At 44.9% G+C, this 17578-nt stretch overlaps 3 protein-coding genes across 3 annotated transcripts; all 3 read right to left on the bottom strand.

Moving 5' to 3' along the window:
• PCDHB9 (protocadherin beta 9) lies at nucleotides 1-3306 on the bottom strand. The gene has a single exon (XM_064366418.1). It carries the CDS (start codon nucleotides 2392-2394, stop codon nucleotides 1-3), a length of 2394 nt encoding a protein of 797 aa, XP_064222488.1. The 5' UTR covers nucleotides 2395-3306.
• A 669-nt stretch (nucleotides 3307-3975) lies between these two features.
• Nucleotides 3976-7474, bottom strand: LOC135270642 (protocadherin beta-16-like). Its single transcript, XM_064366419.1, is given in 1 exon segment — nucleotides 3976-7474. A coding segment is annotated over 1 exon segment (2331 nt). The 5' UTR covers nucleotides 7215-7474; the 3' UTR covers nucleotides 3976-4883.
• A 6876-nt stretch (nucleotides 7475-14350) lies between these two features.
• On the bottom strand, nucleotides 14351-16753 carry LOC110567038 (protocadherin beta-16). Its single transcript, XM_064366414.1, has one exon. It carries the CDS (start codon nucleotides 16751-16753, stop codon nucleotides 14351-14353), a length of 2403 nt encoding a protein of 800 aa, XP_064222484.1.
• Between the last annotated feature and the right edge of the window lie 825 nt (nucleotides 16754-17578).

Raw genomic sequence — 17578 nt, 5'->3', positions numbered from 1 at the left:
TCAATAATTAAATCCAAAGCTATTCTGGAGAGTAGAAGTTTCCTCTATTTCTTTCCCACAGCTTTGGGGCTGGAGGTGCGGGATAATTGGCTTCAAGAACTTGAACTCGCGGGTCTCTGAATCTCTCATCAGACACACTTCGTACTGGTAGCTCTGGGACAGGGTCCCGGTGCCGCTCACGTCCACCAGATGCCCTGGAAAGGGGCCCTCGGGCATCGAGCAGCGACCCACCGAGGCCGCCCTGCTCCTCCTGCACAGCCGCACCGCCACGAACAGGAGCACCGAGAACAGGAAGAGCGACGACACCGAGGCCAACGCCACCACCAGGTAGACGGTGAGCGAGTCGGCCTGGGCCTGGGCCGGGGCCGCCTCCGGGAGCGGCAGGTAGGGCTGGGAGAAGCCGTCCACCAGGAGCACGTGCAGCGTGGCGGTGGCCGAGCGCGGAGGCTCGCCATTGTCCTTGACCAGCACCACCAGCCTGTGCTTGGCCGCGTCGCGCTCGCTCAGCAGCCTGGCGGTGCGCACCTCGCCATTGTGCGCCCACACGCCGAACAGCCCGGGCTCCGTGGCCTTGAGCAGCTGGAACGACAGCCAGGCGTTCTGGCCCGAGTCGCCGTCCACCGCCACCACCTTGGTCACCAGGTAGCCCGGCTCGGCCGCCCGGGGCACCAGCTCGGTGCAGGGCGCGGAGCCGTTGTGCAGCGGGTACAGCACGAAGGGCGAGTTGTCGTTGGCGTCCAGCACCAGCACGCGCACCAGCGCCTCGCTGCTCAGCGCCGGGGAGCCGCGGTCTGTGACGCCCACGCGGAACTCGAACGCCTGCAGGGCCTCGTAGTCCAGCGACCGGAGGGCGAACAGGTGTCCGTTGTCCGCGTTGATGGAGACCAGGGAGGCGAGGGGCAGGTGTGTGTCCTGGGGCGGCAGCAGTGAATAGGTGACCTGGGCGTTGGTGCCTGAGTCTCTGTCTGTGGCGCTGACGCTGCCGATGTGCAGGGCGGGGCTGTTGTTCTCGCGGACGAAGAGGGTGTAGGAGGTTTGTGTGAAGGCGGGGGCGTTGTCGTTGATGTCAGAGACCTGCAGGGTTATGCTGTGCTCACTTTTCAGCCTGGGTGTCCCCAAGTCTGTGACGGTGATGGTGATGTTGTACTCGGCTTGGCTCTCTCTGTCCAGTGCGCCTTCAGTCATTAGGATGTAAAAATTGTCAACAGACGGTTTCAGAAAAAAAGGCAGATTATCTTGAACATAGCAAACCATCTTTCCATTTTCTCCAGAGTCTCTGTCTTTAATCTTAAAAACAGCCAATACCATCCCAGGAGAGTTTTCAGCAACAGAGTTGGAAAGTGATGATATAATCAGTTCAGGAGGATTGTCGTTGGTATCTAATACCTCTACCAAAACTGTACATCTTGCAGAAAGGCCTCCACTGTCCATTGCCTGTATATTTATTTCGTAAGAATGTACTAGCTCATAATCAAGCAATTCTCTGAGAAAGATTTCCCCAGAAAGAGGATTGATTTGAAAGGTTGTCAGAATATCTTCAGAAGCATCAAAAAATGAATAGGATACTTCTGCATTGACTCCTAAGTCTACATCTCCTGCGGACACTTTAACAATAAGGGACCCTACCGGGCTGTTTTCTGGAGCCTGGGTCTTATACAGCGCCTGTGTAAACTGTGGGGCATTGTCATTGATGTCCAAGACCACGATGTGTACAGTAGAGGTCCCAGACCTGGGTGGAGATCCACCATCCAGTGCTGTGAGGGTTAAGCTGAGTTCTCCCTGTTCCTCCCGATCCAGTGCTTTGTCCAACACTAGCTCCGGATATATCATGCCTTCATCACTGCCACTAATTTTAATATGGAAAAAAGAGTTGGGACTGATTGTGTAGTTTTGGATACTGTTAAGTCCTCCATCTGGATCCTGAGCTCTTTCTAGTCGAAATGCTGTCCCTTCAGCTGTATTTTCTGATATTTTTAAGGCTGTTTCTTTTTCCTGAAATACTGGTGAGTGATCATTTATATCCCTAACTCTCAGCTGAGCCCGGTAAATCTGAAAGGGATCATCCATTAAAATTTGGAAATACAGTATACAGGGCTCTGTGGAGCCACACAGCTTCTCTCGGTCCAGTTTCTCATTTGTGAGCAAATTCCCAGTCTGTGAATCCAGGAGCAGGTATTGTTTGTTATCATCGGAAACCACCCTGGTTCCCCTTGCAGCCAGCTCCCCCTCTGCTAGTCCCAGATCCTTTGCCAGATTGACCACAAAGGATCCTCTCTCTGCTTCCTCCATCACCGAATAACGTCCAAACCCAGAACCCGCCAAAGACACTCCCCAAAAAACAAAAAGAAACAGGACTTGCCTTTGTCTTGGGAAGCTGAACCCTCTGGCCTCCATCGCAGCTGCTTTCCTTAATGTCAGTTGCAATGATAATGCCCCAGCACAAACGGCAATCACAAACCCAAACTTAGGTGTAGCAGGGATCTAGGATTTTTAATTTTTCCTTTTCCAATCAGTGACTGCTACAGCTTTTCTTCTCAGCCCGTCTGTCTCGATCTTTCCTTTTTGTCGATGACTTCCGTAACATTCTGGTCGATTTTGTTCCTCCATCTCTTTAGCCTGCAGCGCCACCTTGTGGCTTCCGCACACTCAAACGGCTATGCCCAATTTTTGTGTTTGTCTATAGTCATAAAAATTCTTCATTGCTTCATGAGAAAAGGTACAAATTGAATAGTTGAAAAAATGTTTCTAGCAATAACCCTGTTCATTTCTGTGTTAGATTTGGCTCTGTACTAAGCCTTTTGCCTCTGACACAACTCTTATGCAAAAAAAGGGAAAATTGTGGGTGCCTTCTGGAACCACCAAAATAATATATTTTATTTTCTCAGAATCATTGGGCACAGGAACACCAAAAATTAACCAAAAAAACTTATTTCACATTTTCTTCAAAAAACTTCTTCAAAATCTCATTAGATTGCCTAACCAGAATCACCGCTCTGTAGTCCAGAACCAAGCATTTAGGCTGTCTCTCTACTGTGCTTCTCTAAAACTTATGCATACAACTATGTTTACTCTATAAATATTATTGCTTCCCATTTCATGCCGGTTGTCCCTTCATCAATGTGTGAACTACTTGAGAACAACTATGCCTTACTCATTTTTGGTTGGCAAATCAGCCACTCATTAAATGCTTGCCATATTAAGGTATGCATAAATAAACTCTAGTGAGTAGGATATGAAACAATATTCAGTGCCTTTCAATCTCTACTACTTGAAAGTTGTTTTCTTTAATTTACTCATACTTTACAATTTGTTTCTTTTTTCTTATATTAGCTTTAAAATAACTTGCAGAGTTAAAGAAGGGACTGACTGATCTCTATTTTAAGGTCCCTTTTAATGGAAATCTAGTAGACCTTAATTTCCGTGATGGAGGAAACTGAGAGAGGATCCTTTGTGGTCAGTCTGGCATAGGATCTGGGACGAGCAGAGGGGGAGCTGGCTGCAAAGGGAACCAGGGGTGGTGGTCCCTTTTAATGGAAATCTAGTAGGCCCTACTTTCTCTGAACCAAATAAGGGGAGGGAAAACACAGATCAAGCTAGCACCTATCCTGACACTATTGAAAGTGAGAACAAATTATAAAATCTGACTCACATAGAATTTTATTCAAAGGCCTTATGTCTAGAAAGAAGCTCAATTTTTCTCATAACAAGCAAGAAACAGATTAAACATAGGGATGTTTTACAGAGAAAGGGCTGGATACCGCCAACATAAGCTGTGATGTCTATAAAAGCCAAACCATAGAAACCTCTCCTTGATGAGTTCTATATTTTCCAACTTAATGAGACTGAGTTATGGGCCATTAAAAACATAACAGGGACCTCTGATTTTTAAATTCAGAATTAGAAACAATAAATTATTAAATATTTTTACATAATATCTTTGCCGTTGGCTACAAACATAAACACATTTACACATACTCAATGTCTTACAATAACTTCTCTTTATTTTTAGATAAGCCTGGTTGAAGATTTCTCATATCACTTACAACAGAAATATTATATTTTATTTAGGGAGATATCAATACAGGGAAAATAGAACTTTTTTAAAGAAGGTACCTTTGAATGGCCACATTGGCTTATGCCTGTAATCCTAGAATTTTGGAAGGCCAAGGATGGAGGATGACTTGACCCCAGGAGTTCAAGACCAGCCTGGGCAACCTAAAAATTTCCATCTCTACAAAAGATTAGCCAGGTGTGGTGGTCCAAGCTACTCAAGGGCTGAGGTGGGAGGATCCCTTGAGCCTGACAGGCAGAGGGAGCAGTGAGCCAAGATTGTGCCAATGCACTCCAGGCTGGGTGACAGAGTAAGACCCTGTCTAAAAAGAAAACAAATAAAGAAACATTAAGAAAATGTTACAAAATTGAGATTCAAAAACCAACAAGAATACCAATTTTGAAAGGAAAATAGAAAAAAGAACTGTAACATAGGAAACCTGATACATGCAGCAAACTATTTTAATGCTTGAAGCTCTAGGAAACTGAGAACTAACATGAATAATGGAGCAAAAAATGAATAGAAAGTGAAGAAAACATAAAGACAAAAATTTTAAATAATATCAACTTTGAAGATAAAGTCTATTTTGTTAATTGGGATTATATGAAAACACCTCTTTGGGTTGAATATGAAGAATAGGGAAACTGAACTTCACTATATAATTGGAACTAAAAATCAGAGAAAAGTAACACCTTCTGGGTGGTGGTGACCATGGACATTTTAATCAACACGACAATAATAAAAAGTTTAATTATTCAACGAATGGGTTCCTACAAATAAATCCAAAGCTACTGTGAAGTGTGGAATTTTGACCTATTTAGTTCCCAGTTCCCTAAGACGGGAAGTTGGGGATAATTGGCTTCAGGAATTTGAACTCATTGGTCCCGGAATCCCCCGACAGACACACCTCGTACTGGTAGCTCTGGGACAGGGTCCCGGTGCCGCTCACGTCCACCAGATGCCCTGGAAAGGGACCCTCGGGCACCGAGCAGCGACCCACCGAGGCCGCCCTGCTCCTACTGCACAGCCGCACCGCCACGAACAGGAGCACCGAGAACAGGAAGAGCGACGACACCGAGGCCAACGCCACCACCAGGTAGACGGTGAGCGAGTCGGCCTGGGCCTGGGCCGGGGCCGCCTCCGGGAGCGGCAGGTAGGGCTGGGAGAAGCCGTCCACCAGGAGCACGTGCAGCGTGGCGGTGGCCGAGCGCGGAGGCTCGCCATTGTCCTTGACCAGCACCACCAGCCTGTGCTTGGCCGCGTCGCGCTCGCTCAGCAGCCTGGCGGTGCGCACCTCGCCATTGTGCGCCCACACGCCGAACAGCCCGGGCTCCGTGGCCTTGAGCAGCTGGAACGACAGCCAGGCGTTCTGGCCCTAGTCGCCGTCCACCGCCACCACCTTGGTCACCAGGTAGCCCGGCTCGGCCGCCCGGGGCACCAGCTCGGTGCAGGGCGCGGAGCCGTTGTGCAGCGGGTACAGCACGAAGGGCGAGTTGTCGTTGGCGTCCAGCACCAGCACGCGCACCAGCGCCTCGCTGCTCAGCGCCGGGGAGCCGCGGTCTGTGACGCCCACGCGGAACTCGAACGCCTGCAGGGCCTCGTAGTCCAGCGACCGGAGGGCGAACAGGTGTCCGTTGTCCGCGTTGATGGAGACCAGGGAGGCGAGGGGCAGGTGCGGGTCCTGGGGCGGCAGCAGCGAGTAGGTGACCTGGGCGTTGGTGCCTGAGTCTCTGTCTGTGGCGCTGACGCTGCCGATGTGCAGGGCGGGGCTGTTGTTCTCGCGGACGAAGAGGGTGTAGGAGGTTTGTGTGAAGGCGGGGGCGTTGTCGTTGACATCCGATATCTGCACTGTTACGTTGTACTCCGTTTGCAGCCTTGGAGTCCCCATATCTGTGACGGTGAGGCTGATATTATATTCAGCTTTTGCTTCTCTGTCCAGTGCTCTCTCCGTTACCAAGGTGTAAAAGTTCTTGACTGAGGGTTTTAAAAGAAAGGGAAGGTCTTCCTGGATGGAGGAAATCGTCTTCCCATTGTTCCCGGAGTCAGGATCTGAAACGCTGAAAACAGCAACTACAATCTCAGGCGAGTTCTCTGGGATGGGGCTGGTGAGTGCAGACATGGTCACCTGTGGAGGATTGTCATTCACGTCCACCACCTGCAGGAGAAGAGTGCACTTTCCTGAAAGACCTCCCCCATCTGTGGCCTTGATGTCCACTTCATAAGACACAGTTGTTTCAAAATCTAATTGTTTTCTCAGTCGAATTTCTCCCGTTATAGGATTAACCTCCAAAGTCTTACTGATATCCTCCGAAGGCTGAAAGAGTGCGTATGATATTTTCCCATTGGCTCCGCTGTCTAAATCCCTGGCGGAGACGGTGGTAACCAGGGAGCCAAGGGGGCTGTTCTCTGGAATTTGCACTTTGTAGATGGGCTGCTCAAACTCAGGGGTGTTATCATTGATGTCCATCACTTCAATGAGGACCTGGGTGGTTCCAGATCGCAGCGGAGAACCCCCATCCAGCGCTGTCAGGGTTAATCTTAGTTGAGGCTCCTCCTCCCGATCCAGCTCTTTATCCAACACTAGCTCAGGATATTTCCTGCCGTCATTGCGTTCTCTGGTTAGAACCCGGAAATAGGAGCTTGGACTGATTTTATAGTTGTGAACATTATTGCTTCCTATGTCCATGTCCACAGCATGATACAGAGGGAACTCAGTTCCTAGAGGACTGTTTTCCGGTATTTTTAGAACCATTTCCTTTTCACTGAACACGGGAGAATGGTCATTTATATCTATCACCCTCAGTTCAGCCTGAAATATTTCTAAGGGTTTTTCCATTAACACTTGGAAATGTAGTGTGCAAGGCTCAGCGGGACCGCATAGCTCCTCTCGATCTAGCTTCTCATTTATGAGCAAATCCCCAGTTTGAACCTTGAGCTGCAAATGCTGTTTGTTCCCCTGGGAAATGATCCTGGCCCCGCGGCTGGACATCTCTGCCAACCCCAACCCCAGGTCTTTTCCTAGATTTGCCACAAAAGAGCCTCTCTCGGTTTCTTCCACTATGGAATAGGGCCCCAACTCGGCGCCCGCCCCAGACAAGCTCAGCAAAACAAAGAAAACAAGGACTTGCCTTTGTCTCCGATTGTGCATCCATCCAATCTCCATTGCTCTTTCTTGAAAAGTTGGTTCACAGAAGCTTCATGTATCCCCAGGATCCTAGTAGCACGGTTTTGCAGTCCAGAATGTCAGAACCAAGCAGCAGAGTGGTGTCTTAAAGAGGTTTCACACTCGCGTTTGCTCTGGCTCAGCTATTCTTTTGCTGCCAGGCTTTGGGAAACCGTCTGCTGGATCGTGGAGCTGGGTAGGCAATTGTATTTTCCATCATCTTAGCCTGCAGCGCCACCATGCGTTCTCACTGATTCATATTTTCTGCTTTAATTTTGGAGGCAAAATTCCTCTAAATATACTGAGTAAGCTATGCAATATGAAACACTGAGTCCTATTTTCATGTGACTTTGATGTGAACAGATGGACCTCTGTGATGTTGCAAGGGAGGAGTAGAAGAAGCAAACAGTCACATGTTATTGACTGTTTAATGCTGTTGTTAGTGATTTAAAAAAATTATTTTAATTGAAATGAACATTTAATTTGAGGAGAAATATACACTTAGGAGCAAAATGTTTCTTTCCTATTTGAATCATCTAGCCCAAAATATCATGAGCAAACTGTTTCTGACGTGACATGGGAGCAATTTCACAAACACATATTTTTCATTCTACATGTTACAGACACTAGGTAGAAACTGCATCACTGCAATCAGTAGTAGTTCTAAAGAGGATGGTTAACTAACGCTTTACTAGAGAGCAGTTTAATTCCTCATTATCACCTAGGTCTGAGAACTGAGTTTTCACAACTTTCAAATTATTTTAAAATCGTTTCCCAGACAGGTAGATCTCAAGGTCAGGCCTGCCACAGTTTTTGAATTGGTTTTTATCATGACAAGAATAATTTCTGTTTTATTCTACTTAAAAAGAAGATATACTGAAATATAATTAAAAACATACAATACAATCCACCCTTAAAAATTATGAACCTACTATATACCCACGAAAATTTTAAAAAGTGCAATCTACCCATTTGAAATATATGATTCAGGCCAGGAGTGGTTACTCAGGCCTGTAATCCTATCACTTTGGGGAGCTGAGGTGAGTGGATGACGAAGTCAGGAGTTTGAGGCCAGCCTGGCCAACATAATGAAGCCCCATCTCTACTAAAAATACAAAAAACATCTTGGGAGGCTGAGGCAGGAGAATCGCTTGAACCTGGGAGGTGGAGGTTGTAGTGAGCGGAGAGTGCACCAATGTACTCCAGCCTGGTTGTCAAAATGAGACTCCATCTCAAAAATAAATAAATAAAATATATGGTTTAATGGCTTATGATATATTCAGAGTTGTGTATTCATCATCCCAATTTAGAACATTTTAATCACCTCGAAATAACTCTGTATCCTTAACTATTACTTCTTATCCCCCAATAATTCCCTCATCCCTCTGTGCTGAGCCTAAGCAACCATTAATCTACTCCTTGTCTCCATAGAGTTTCCTATTCTGGACTTCCATATTATGGAATAATATAACATGTTGAGTTTTGTGGCTGGCTTCTTTCTCTTAGCCTAATGCTTTTGAGGTTCATCTAAGTGGTAGCATGTATGAATATTTAATTTCTATTTTTGGCCAAATAATATTCCATTGTATAGAATATCACATTTTGATTATCAATTCAACTGCTTATAGACATTTGGGTTGTTTTCACCTTTTGGCTATTATGAATAACATTGCTATGGACATTCACATTCATGTACAAATGTCTATGTGGTGTTTTCATTTCTTTCTTTTTTTCCTTTTACTTTAGATGGAGTCTCTCACTCTGTCGCCAAGGCTGCAGTGTAGTGGCACGATCTTGGCTCACTGCAACCTCCACCTCTGGGGTTCAAGCGATTCTTGTACCTCAGCCTCCCAAGTAGCTGGGATTACAGGTACCTGTCACCATGCTCACCTAGTATTTTTGTACTTTTAGTAGAGACGGGGTTTTGCCATGTTGGCCAGGTTGGTCTCAAACTCCTGACCTCAGGTGATCTGCTCACCTCGACCTCCCAAAGTGCTGGGATTACCACCACCCCAGCCTTGTTTTCATTGCTTTTCTCTTTCTCTTTCTTTCTTTCTGTTTCTTTCTTTCTTTCCTTCTTTCTTTTTCTTCCTTCCTTTCTTTCCTTTCTCTCTCTCTCTCTCTTTTTTTTTTGAGACTAATCTTGCTTTTGTTGCCCAGGCTGGAGTGCAATGGCACAATCTCGGCTCACCACAACCTCCGCCTCCCAGGTTCAAGCAATTCTCCTGCCACAGCCTCCCGAGTAGCTGGGATTACAGGCATGCACCACCATGCCTGGCTAATGTTGTATTTTTAGTAGCGATGGGGCTTCTCCATGTTTGTCAGGCTGTTCTGGAACTCCTGACCTCAGGTGATCTGCCAGCCTCAGCCTCCCAAAGTGCTGGGATTACAAGAGTGAGCCACCACACTCGGCGTTTTCATTTCTTAAGAATGGAATTTCTGGATCATGTGATAGTCCTATGTTTATTTGAGGAACTACCAAGACTGTTTTACAAACTGGCTACACCACCTTATATTCCCACCCACGGTGTATTAGGATTCCAATTTTTCTGTATTCTCCCAATACTTGTTATCTAACTTTTTGATTATAGCCATTCTAATGGGTGTGAAGTGGTGTCTTGTAATTTTGATTTGTATTTCCCATATGACTAACGATGTTGAGTATCTTTCCATGTGTCTATTGGCCACTTGCATATCTACCTAGAAGAAATCTCCTGTTAGATTTTTGCCCATTTTAATTGGGTTATTTATCTTTTTATAATGTAATTATAAGAGTTCTTTATGGACTGGACACAGTGGCTCACACCTGTAATCCCAGCACTTTGGGAGGCTGAGGCGGCAGATCACGAGGTCAAGAGATAGAGACCATCCTGGCCAACATGGTGAAAACTCATCTCTACTAAAAATACAAAAAAGTTAGCTGGGTGTGGTGGTGCATGCCTGTAGTCCCAGCTACTAGGAGGCTGAGGCAGGAGAATTGCTTGAACCCGGGAGTCGGCGGTTGCAGTGAGCTGAGGTCATGCCACTGCATTCCAGCCTGGCGCCTGGTGACGGAGTGAGACTCTGTCTCAAAAAAAAAAAGTTCTTTATATATTTGAGATAAAGTCTCTTATTATATGTGGATTCTTTTGCTTGGGTTTTCTGTTTTCATAGTTTAAATTGCAGTGAAGATTCAGTATATCTTTCTCAATTTAGTGTTTTTGGTTAATAACTTCTAGAAGTTTGTTAATTTCCTTGCCTTCGGTTAAATCATCTAATCAATGAGGCCCAAACTGCTGGTATGAAGACCTTTCTGTGTCTTTGGCCACAGGTATTGCCGCTAGACTGGATAATTTTCTTCCAAGCAGCCAGTGTGTGGTAGACAGAATAATGGCCAACCAAAGATGTCTATCCCCTAATTCTCTAAATCTGCAAATAGGTTACCTTATATGGCAAAAGATACTTTGCGGATGTGATTAACATGTTGAGGCTGCAGTGAGCTTTCATTGAACCACTGCACTCCAGCCTGGGTGACAGAGTGAGATCCCATCTCTAAAACAAGAAGAAAAAATAACTTTTCAAAGGGAAGATTCTCCTGTATTATCTGAATGGGACAGAACACTTCCTGGCTGTGGTCAGAAAGAGCTATGACTATTGAAGAAGGGTCAGAGAAGATGCAATGTTGCTGGCTTTGATGACGGACAAAGGGGACCATGAACCAAGTAAGGTGGGCAGTGTCTAGAAGAGAGAAGACAAAGAAACGCATTCTTTTCTAGAGCCATGAATGGTATGCACCCCAGCCGATACCTTGATTTTCCATTAATAAAACCCATATTGGACTTCTGATCTACAGAATTGTAAGACAATGCATTTTTTTGTTTTTGTTTTCAGTTTTTTCCTTTTTTCATGGGAATTACACAAAATAGAATTTATTAGACTTTCAGTATTCTGTATTGCCAAAAACCTATGGCAATACCGCAAAACAGTAATGATGTCCATGTGTGAAGTCATGTTTTATTCATCCCAGCTGTCAAAAAAACATTTTGATCAACTATACTAGAAGAAAGACTGACTTATCTTTCTCTTTTCTCTATAGAAAATGTTATAAAATCATTCATAAGAAGAGGCAATCAGATAATATGTGATCAATGAATGTGGAAAACAGGTATGTGACAGCTGTATCAGGCAGTTATTGCACAAAACATATTCTTTTTCTGGATTTTGTGGTGTTGTAGTCTTCATTAGCTTTTTAAAAATTTGCAATTTGTTATGGATTCCTATGCTGAATGTATAATTCCATTCTTACCTATTTCTGTATGTGTAATGTTGTGTTTATTTCTTTTTAATTAATTAATTAATTTTTTTTTTTTGAGATGGAGTCTCACTCTGTCACCCAGGCTGGAGTGCAACGGAGTGGTCTTGGCTCACTGCAGCCTCTGCCTCCCGGATTCAAGCAATTCTCCTGCCTCAGCCTCCCAAGTAGCTGAGATTACAGGTGCCCGTGACCACGCCCAGCTAGACAATGCATTATTACTGTTTTAATCAATAAAGTTTATGGCAATTTTTTATAGCAGCAATAGGAAACAAGTACATAACACGAGTATGGATTCTCATGCACCCAGCAGTTGAGTCAACAGAAATTTATAATTTCCATAAGAATAGAATTATCATAGCAATGCTGGAGAATGTCTGATTCAACTACAATGAGTCATTTTTTTCAGAATAAAGTCATTTATGACCCATACAAATATATTTTCAGCATAATTTTTAGGAAGAGTTGTCAAAGACATATGCTTAATTTTAACAGAAAACAACCGGAGCCCACCAGATTTTTTCTACTAAATTTCCCAAATCTCTTAGTTATTAAGTGATAGGAATTCCTTCACAACATTGTCTATATTTTTCAGAAATTAGGTTTTTAATTTATAATTAAAACTAGGATAGCAACTACTTTCAAATGTTTCAAAAGAAACGTGTGTATACATGTACATACATCACAAATATGTATTTGGGTTAGGAAAAAAGAATGAGGAAAGAGCACAGTCAATTCAATGCAACCATAGAGTAACTCTATTCCCTATGGAGGCTTTCAGACTATTCAGACTCATTTCTGCAACAATGAATGTGACATATTGACAAGATGACAAGGTATGGGAATATAATTAGACTGATTGACTCAAAATGATTATCACTGTGGTGTCTGATCCAGCTTACTTAGGTCAGTGCTTCTATAAGAGCTTTGGGTTTAGTGGTCTACATTAGTGTGGTCATTGGTGTAGAGACAAATACAAACTATAAACTAAAATTTACATTTTTACATGGGAGTTTAGTTCATGGAATCGAAGTAGAAATCATAGATAAATTTCACTTTCTTAGTTAGAAAAACAACGCTACCAGTTACTGCCAATACACTATATTGGTTAAAAACTGGGGCATTAAGTTTAGGTAGACTTAGATTATATTTCAGATTTTTCATTTAATTGCTTGAGAATTGTGAGCAAGTTACTTAACCTTTCTAAGCCTCAGTGTTTTCATATCTAAAAAAGGAGATAATATATGAACCTTTTAGAGTTTGGGAGTAACTTCAAAAGATAATAAATGTAAAGCACCCTGTATACCACTGTAAACTACGTTTTGACTAAATCAGAAATCAACAAATAAAAGCTTAAAAATTGGATTAAACTACATATTTAAGATCTGTGCGTTTTACGTGTATATAATATTTTAATTAAAATTATAGTTCATAAGTTTAAAAAAATGAGACATAGGCAATATAGAGATGACATGATGACTCCATGATCACCAGGGACTCTTATATCTTTTAACTTTATTTTTTACTATCTTAATCCTTAATGTTTCAATCATTAGGGTTCAAAAAGGCTGTGGTACTAGTCATGAAATACAGATTCCAGGCAACAAGGAGCACTTAGAGAAGGAAAAAGGGGGCCCTCTTCCTAGATGAATTATCTCCCTTTAAACAGTGTTCTTGGAGGTGAGTATAGCACTTGTACATACAGCTCATCCACTAGAACCCAGTCATATGTTCAATTTCCAAGCCAAAAAGGCTGGGAAAATGTAATGTTTTCACTAAGCAAACTAACGCCCTAAATGAAATCTGAGATCTATCATTAAAGAAGAAAAGATAAATGGATATGGGCCGGGCGCGGTGGCTCATGCCTGTAATCCCAGCACTTTGGGAGGCCGAGGCGGGTGGATCACGAGGTCAAGAGATCGAGACCATCCTGGTCAACATGGCGAAACCTCGTCTCTACTAAAAATACAAAAAATTAGCTGGGCATGGTGGTGCATGCCTGTAATCCCAGCTACTCAGGAGGCTGAGGCAGGAGAATTGCCTGAACCCAAGAGGCGGAGGTTGCGGTGAGCCAAGATCGCGCCATTGCACTCCAGCCTGGGTAACAAGAGTGAAACTCCATCTCAAAAAAAAAAAAAAAAAAAAAAAAAAAGATAAATGGATATGAGTGGCCACTGCAAATTCCATCACAGATGGTCAGTATTTCTCCAAGGGGAAAAGCTAACTTCATTACCATTAAATAAATATGGTGAAGGTTTCCTCCTATTTGAACAACACAAATATATAAAGCAATTAAAAATAATTATATTAAAACAAATACTGATATATTAATGAAAGGAAGCAAAATTACATAATACTTTAAGAGAAAACAGCATCAAAGAAGACAAGTAGTACCAGGGCGTAATAAAGCAGGAGCCAGACATTCTCGCTGTACCAGCTTTCTTTCCTTCCTAATTACACTTCACTGCAACCTTAGTGTGTTACTGCTCTGTATACACTTAATGGTATACAGAACTACCTGTAAAGTACTAAAAAACAAATCGACAAGGAACTACAACCGATTATGTAGAACCAATTTCTCATGTTTTTCCCGCTTCTATACTCCCAAGCTATTCCAGAACTAGTATTTGTACAACTATTGAACTCATCAGTGTTTTGATTGGCAAACTTTAGGACTATTCAAATTGGTATACTGATGAAGAAAAGATGAGATACCATATTTAAAACAGCGACAACTTGAGAAGTCCCACTGGAAGATTATAATAATTTGGAATTTACACGAGGTTCACATAAACACCATACTCTAAATTTATCATAAACATTAAAATATACGCAATGAAACTAATTATTTTAGTTGAATGCTGAAACCAAAGTCGTTCCTAAATTTGGAGTTTTCTTCCATTTCCGGCACAGGGGAGGGGCCCTGAATATTGGGTAATATTGGCTTCAGAAACTTGAACTCATTGGTCCCAGAAGCTCCCGCCAGACACACCTCATACTGGTAGCTCTGGGATAGGGTCCCGGTGCCGCTCACGTCCACCAGATGCCCTGGAAAGGGGCCCTCGGGCACCGAGCAGCGACCCACCGAGGCCGCCCTGCTCCTCCTGCACAGTCGCACCGCCACGAACAGGAGCACCGAGAACAGGAAGAGCGACGACACCGAGGCCAACGCCACCACCAGGTAGACGGTGAGCGAGTCGGCCCGGGCCTGGGCCGGGGCCGCCTCCGGGAGCGGCAGGTAGGGCTGGGAGAAGCCGTCCAACAGGAGCACGTGCAACGTGGCGGTGGCCGAGCGCGGAGGCTCGCCATTGTCCTTGACCAGCACCACCAGCCTGTGCTTGGCCGCGTCGCGCTCGCTCAGCAGCCTGGCGGTGCGCACCTCGCCATTGTGCGCCCACACGCCGAACAGCCCGGGCTCCGTGGCCTTGAGCAGCTGGAACGACAGCCAGGCGTTCTGGCCCGAGTCGCCGTCCACCGCCACCACCTTGGTCACCAGGTAGCCCGGCTCGGCCGCCCGGGGCACCAGCTCGGTGCAGGGCGCGGAGCCGTTGTGCAGCGGGTACAGCACGAAGGGCGAGTTGTCGTTGGCGTCCAGCACCAGCACGCGCACCAGCGCCTCGCTGCTCAGCGCCGGGGAGCCGCGGTCTGTGGCGCCCACGCGGAACTCGAACGCCTGCAGGGCCTCGTAGTCCAGCGACCGGAGGGCGAACAGGTGTCCGTTGTCCGCGTTGATGGAGACCAGGGAGGCGAGGGGCGGGTGCGGGTCCTGGGGCGGCAGCAGCGAGTAGGTGACCTGGGCGTTGGTGCCTGAGTCTCTGTCTGTGGCGCTGACGCTGCCGATGTGCAGGGCGGGGCTGTTGTTCTCGCGAACAAACAGGGTGTAGGAAGTTTGGGTGAAGGCGGGGGCGTTGTCGTTGACATCCGATATCTGCACTGTTACGTTGTACTCCGTTTGCAGCCTTGGAGTCCCCATATCGGTGACGGTGAGGCTGATATTATATTCAGCTTTTGCTTCTCTGTCCAGTGCTCTCTCCGTTACCAAGGTGTAAAAGTTCTTGACTGAGGGTTTTAGAAGAAAGGGAAGGTCTTCCTGGATGGAGGAAATCGTCTTCCCATTGTTCCCGGAGTCAGGATCTGAAACGCTGAAAACAGCAACTACAATCTCAGGCGAGTTCTCTGGGATGGGGCTGGTGAGTGCAGACATGGTCACTTGTGGAGGATTGTCATTCACGTCCACCACCTGCAGGAGAAGAGTGCACTTTCCTGAAAGACCTCCCCCATCTGTGGCCTTGATGTCCACTTCATAAGACACAGTTGTTTCAAAATCTAATTGTTTTCTCAGTCGAATTTCTCCCGTTATAGGATTTACCTCCAAAGTCTTACTAGTATCCTCCGAAGGCTGAAAGAGTGCGTATGATATTTTCCCATTGGCTCCGCTGTCTAAATCCCTGGCGGAGACGGTGGTAACCAGGGAGCCAAGGGGGCTGTTCTCTGGAATCTGCACTTTGTAGATGGGCTCCTCAAACTCAGGGGCGTTATCGTTGCTGTCCACCACTTCAATGCGGACCAGGGCGGTTCCAGATCGCGGTGGAGAGCCCCCATCCAGCGCTGTCAGGGTTAATCTTAGTTGAGGCTCCTCCTCCCTATCCAGCTCTTTATCCAACACTAGCTCAGGATATTTCCTGCCATCTCTGAGTTCACGGGTTAGAACCCGGAAATGGGAGCTTGGGCTGATTTTATAGTTGTGAACATTATTGCTTCCCAAGTCTAAATCCACAGCATAATTCAGGGGGAACGTAATTCCTAGAGGACTGTTTTCCGGTATTTTTAGAATCATTTCCTTTTCAGTGAACACGGGAGAATGGTCATTTATATCTATCACCCTCAGTTCAGCCTGAAATATTTCTAAGGGTTTTTCCATTAGCACTTGGAAATGTAGTATGCAAGGCTCAGTGGGACCGCATAGCTCCTCTCGATCTAGCTTCTCATTTATGAGCAAATCCCCAGTTTGAACCTTGAGCTGCAAATGCTGTTTGTTCCCCTGGGAAATGATCCTGGCCCCGCGGCTGGACATCTCTGCCAACCCCAACCCCAGGTCTTTTCCTAGATTTGCCACAAAAGAGCCTCTCTCGGTTTCTTCCACTATGGAATAGGGCCCCAACTCGGCGCCCGCCCCAGACAAGCTCAGCAAAACAAAGAAAACAAGGACTTGCCTTTGTCTCCGATTGTGCATCCATCCAATCTCCATTGCTCTTTCTTGAAAAGTTAGTTCACAGAAGCTTCATGTATCCCCAGGATCCTAGTAGCACGGTTTTGCAGTCCAGAATGTCAGAACCAAGCAGCTGAATGGTGTCTTAAAGAGGTTCCACACTCGCGTTTGCTCTGGCTCAGCTATTCTTTTGCTTCCAGTCTATGGGATACCGTTTGCTGGATCGTGGAGCTGGGTAGGCGATTGTATTTTCCATCATCTTAGCCTGCAGCGCCACCATGCGTTCTCAGTGAGTCATATTTTCTGCTTTAATTTTGGAGGCAAAATTCTTCTAAATGTACTGAATAAGCTATGCAATATGAAACACTGAGTCCTATTTTCATGTGGGTTTTGTGTAAACAGATGAAGCTCTGTGATGTTGCACGGGGAAGAGTACAAAACAGACTGTCATTTGTGTTATTGACTGTTTAATGCTATTGAGATTAATGATTAAGTAAAATTCAAAGAACATTTAAGCAGAGATGGAATATACACTTAGCAGCAAAATGTTTCTGAAGTAACATGTGAACCGTTTCACAAGTACCTCTTTTTTATGGTACCTATTATAGACACCATGAGTAGACACTGAAAAGTTGCAGTCAGTGGTAGTTCTGAATAATATTTAACAATTGCTTTATTAAAGAGTATATTACTTCCTTTTCTTTATAACACCTAAGCCCGAGAACTGTGTGTTTTTACAACTTTAAAGTTATTGGAAAATTCATTCCCAAATAGGCAAATCTCAAGGTTCTGTCTGCTACACTTTTGAATTCCCCCCACTTTTTAAAAATATTATGAAGAGAATAATCTTTGTTTTGTTATTAT

The sequence above is a fragment of the Aotus nancymaae genome, unplaced genomic scaffold, assembly GCF_030222135.1.
Source record: "Aotus nancymaae isolate 86718 unplaced genomic scaffold, 86718_ANA_hifiasm-v0.15.2.pri h1tg000064l_1, whole genome shotgun sequence".
In the NCBI taxonomy this organism is placed as follows: domain Eukaryota; kingdom Metazoa; phylum Chordata; class Mammalia; order Primates; family Aotidae; genus Aotus; species Aotus nancymaae.
The sequence above is the reverse complement of the archived record's forward strand: the minus strand, read 5'-3'. Positions and strand labels throughout refer to the sequence as shown.

What these genes read in the sequence shown, in the direction of transcription:
- PCDHB9 (XM_064366418.1), bottom strand. Translation starts at nt 2,394, where the DNA reads ATGGAGGCCAGAGGGTTCAGCTTCCCAAGACAAAGGCAAGTCCTGTTT.
- LOC110567038 (XM_064366414.1), bottom strand. Translation starts at nt 16,753, where the DNA reads ATGGAGATTGGATGGATGCACAATCGGAGACAAAGGCAAGTCCTTGTT.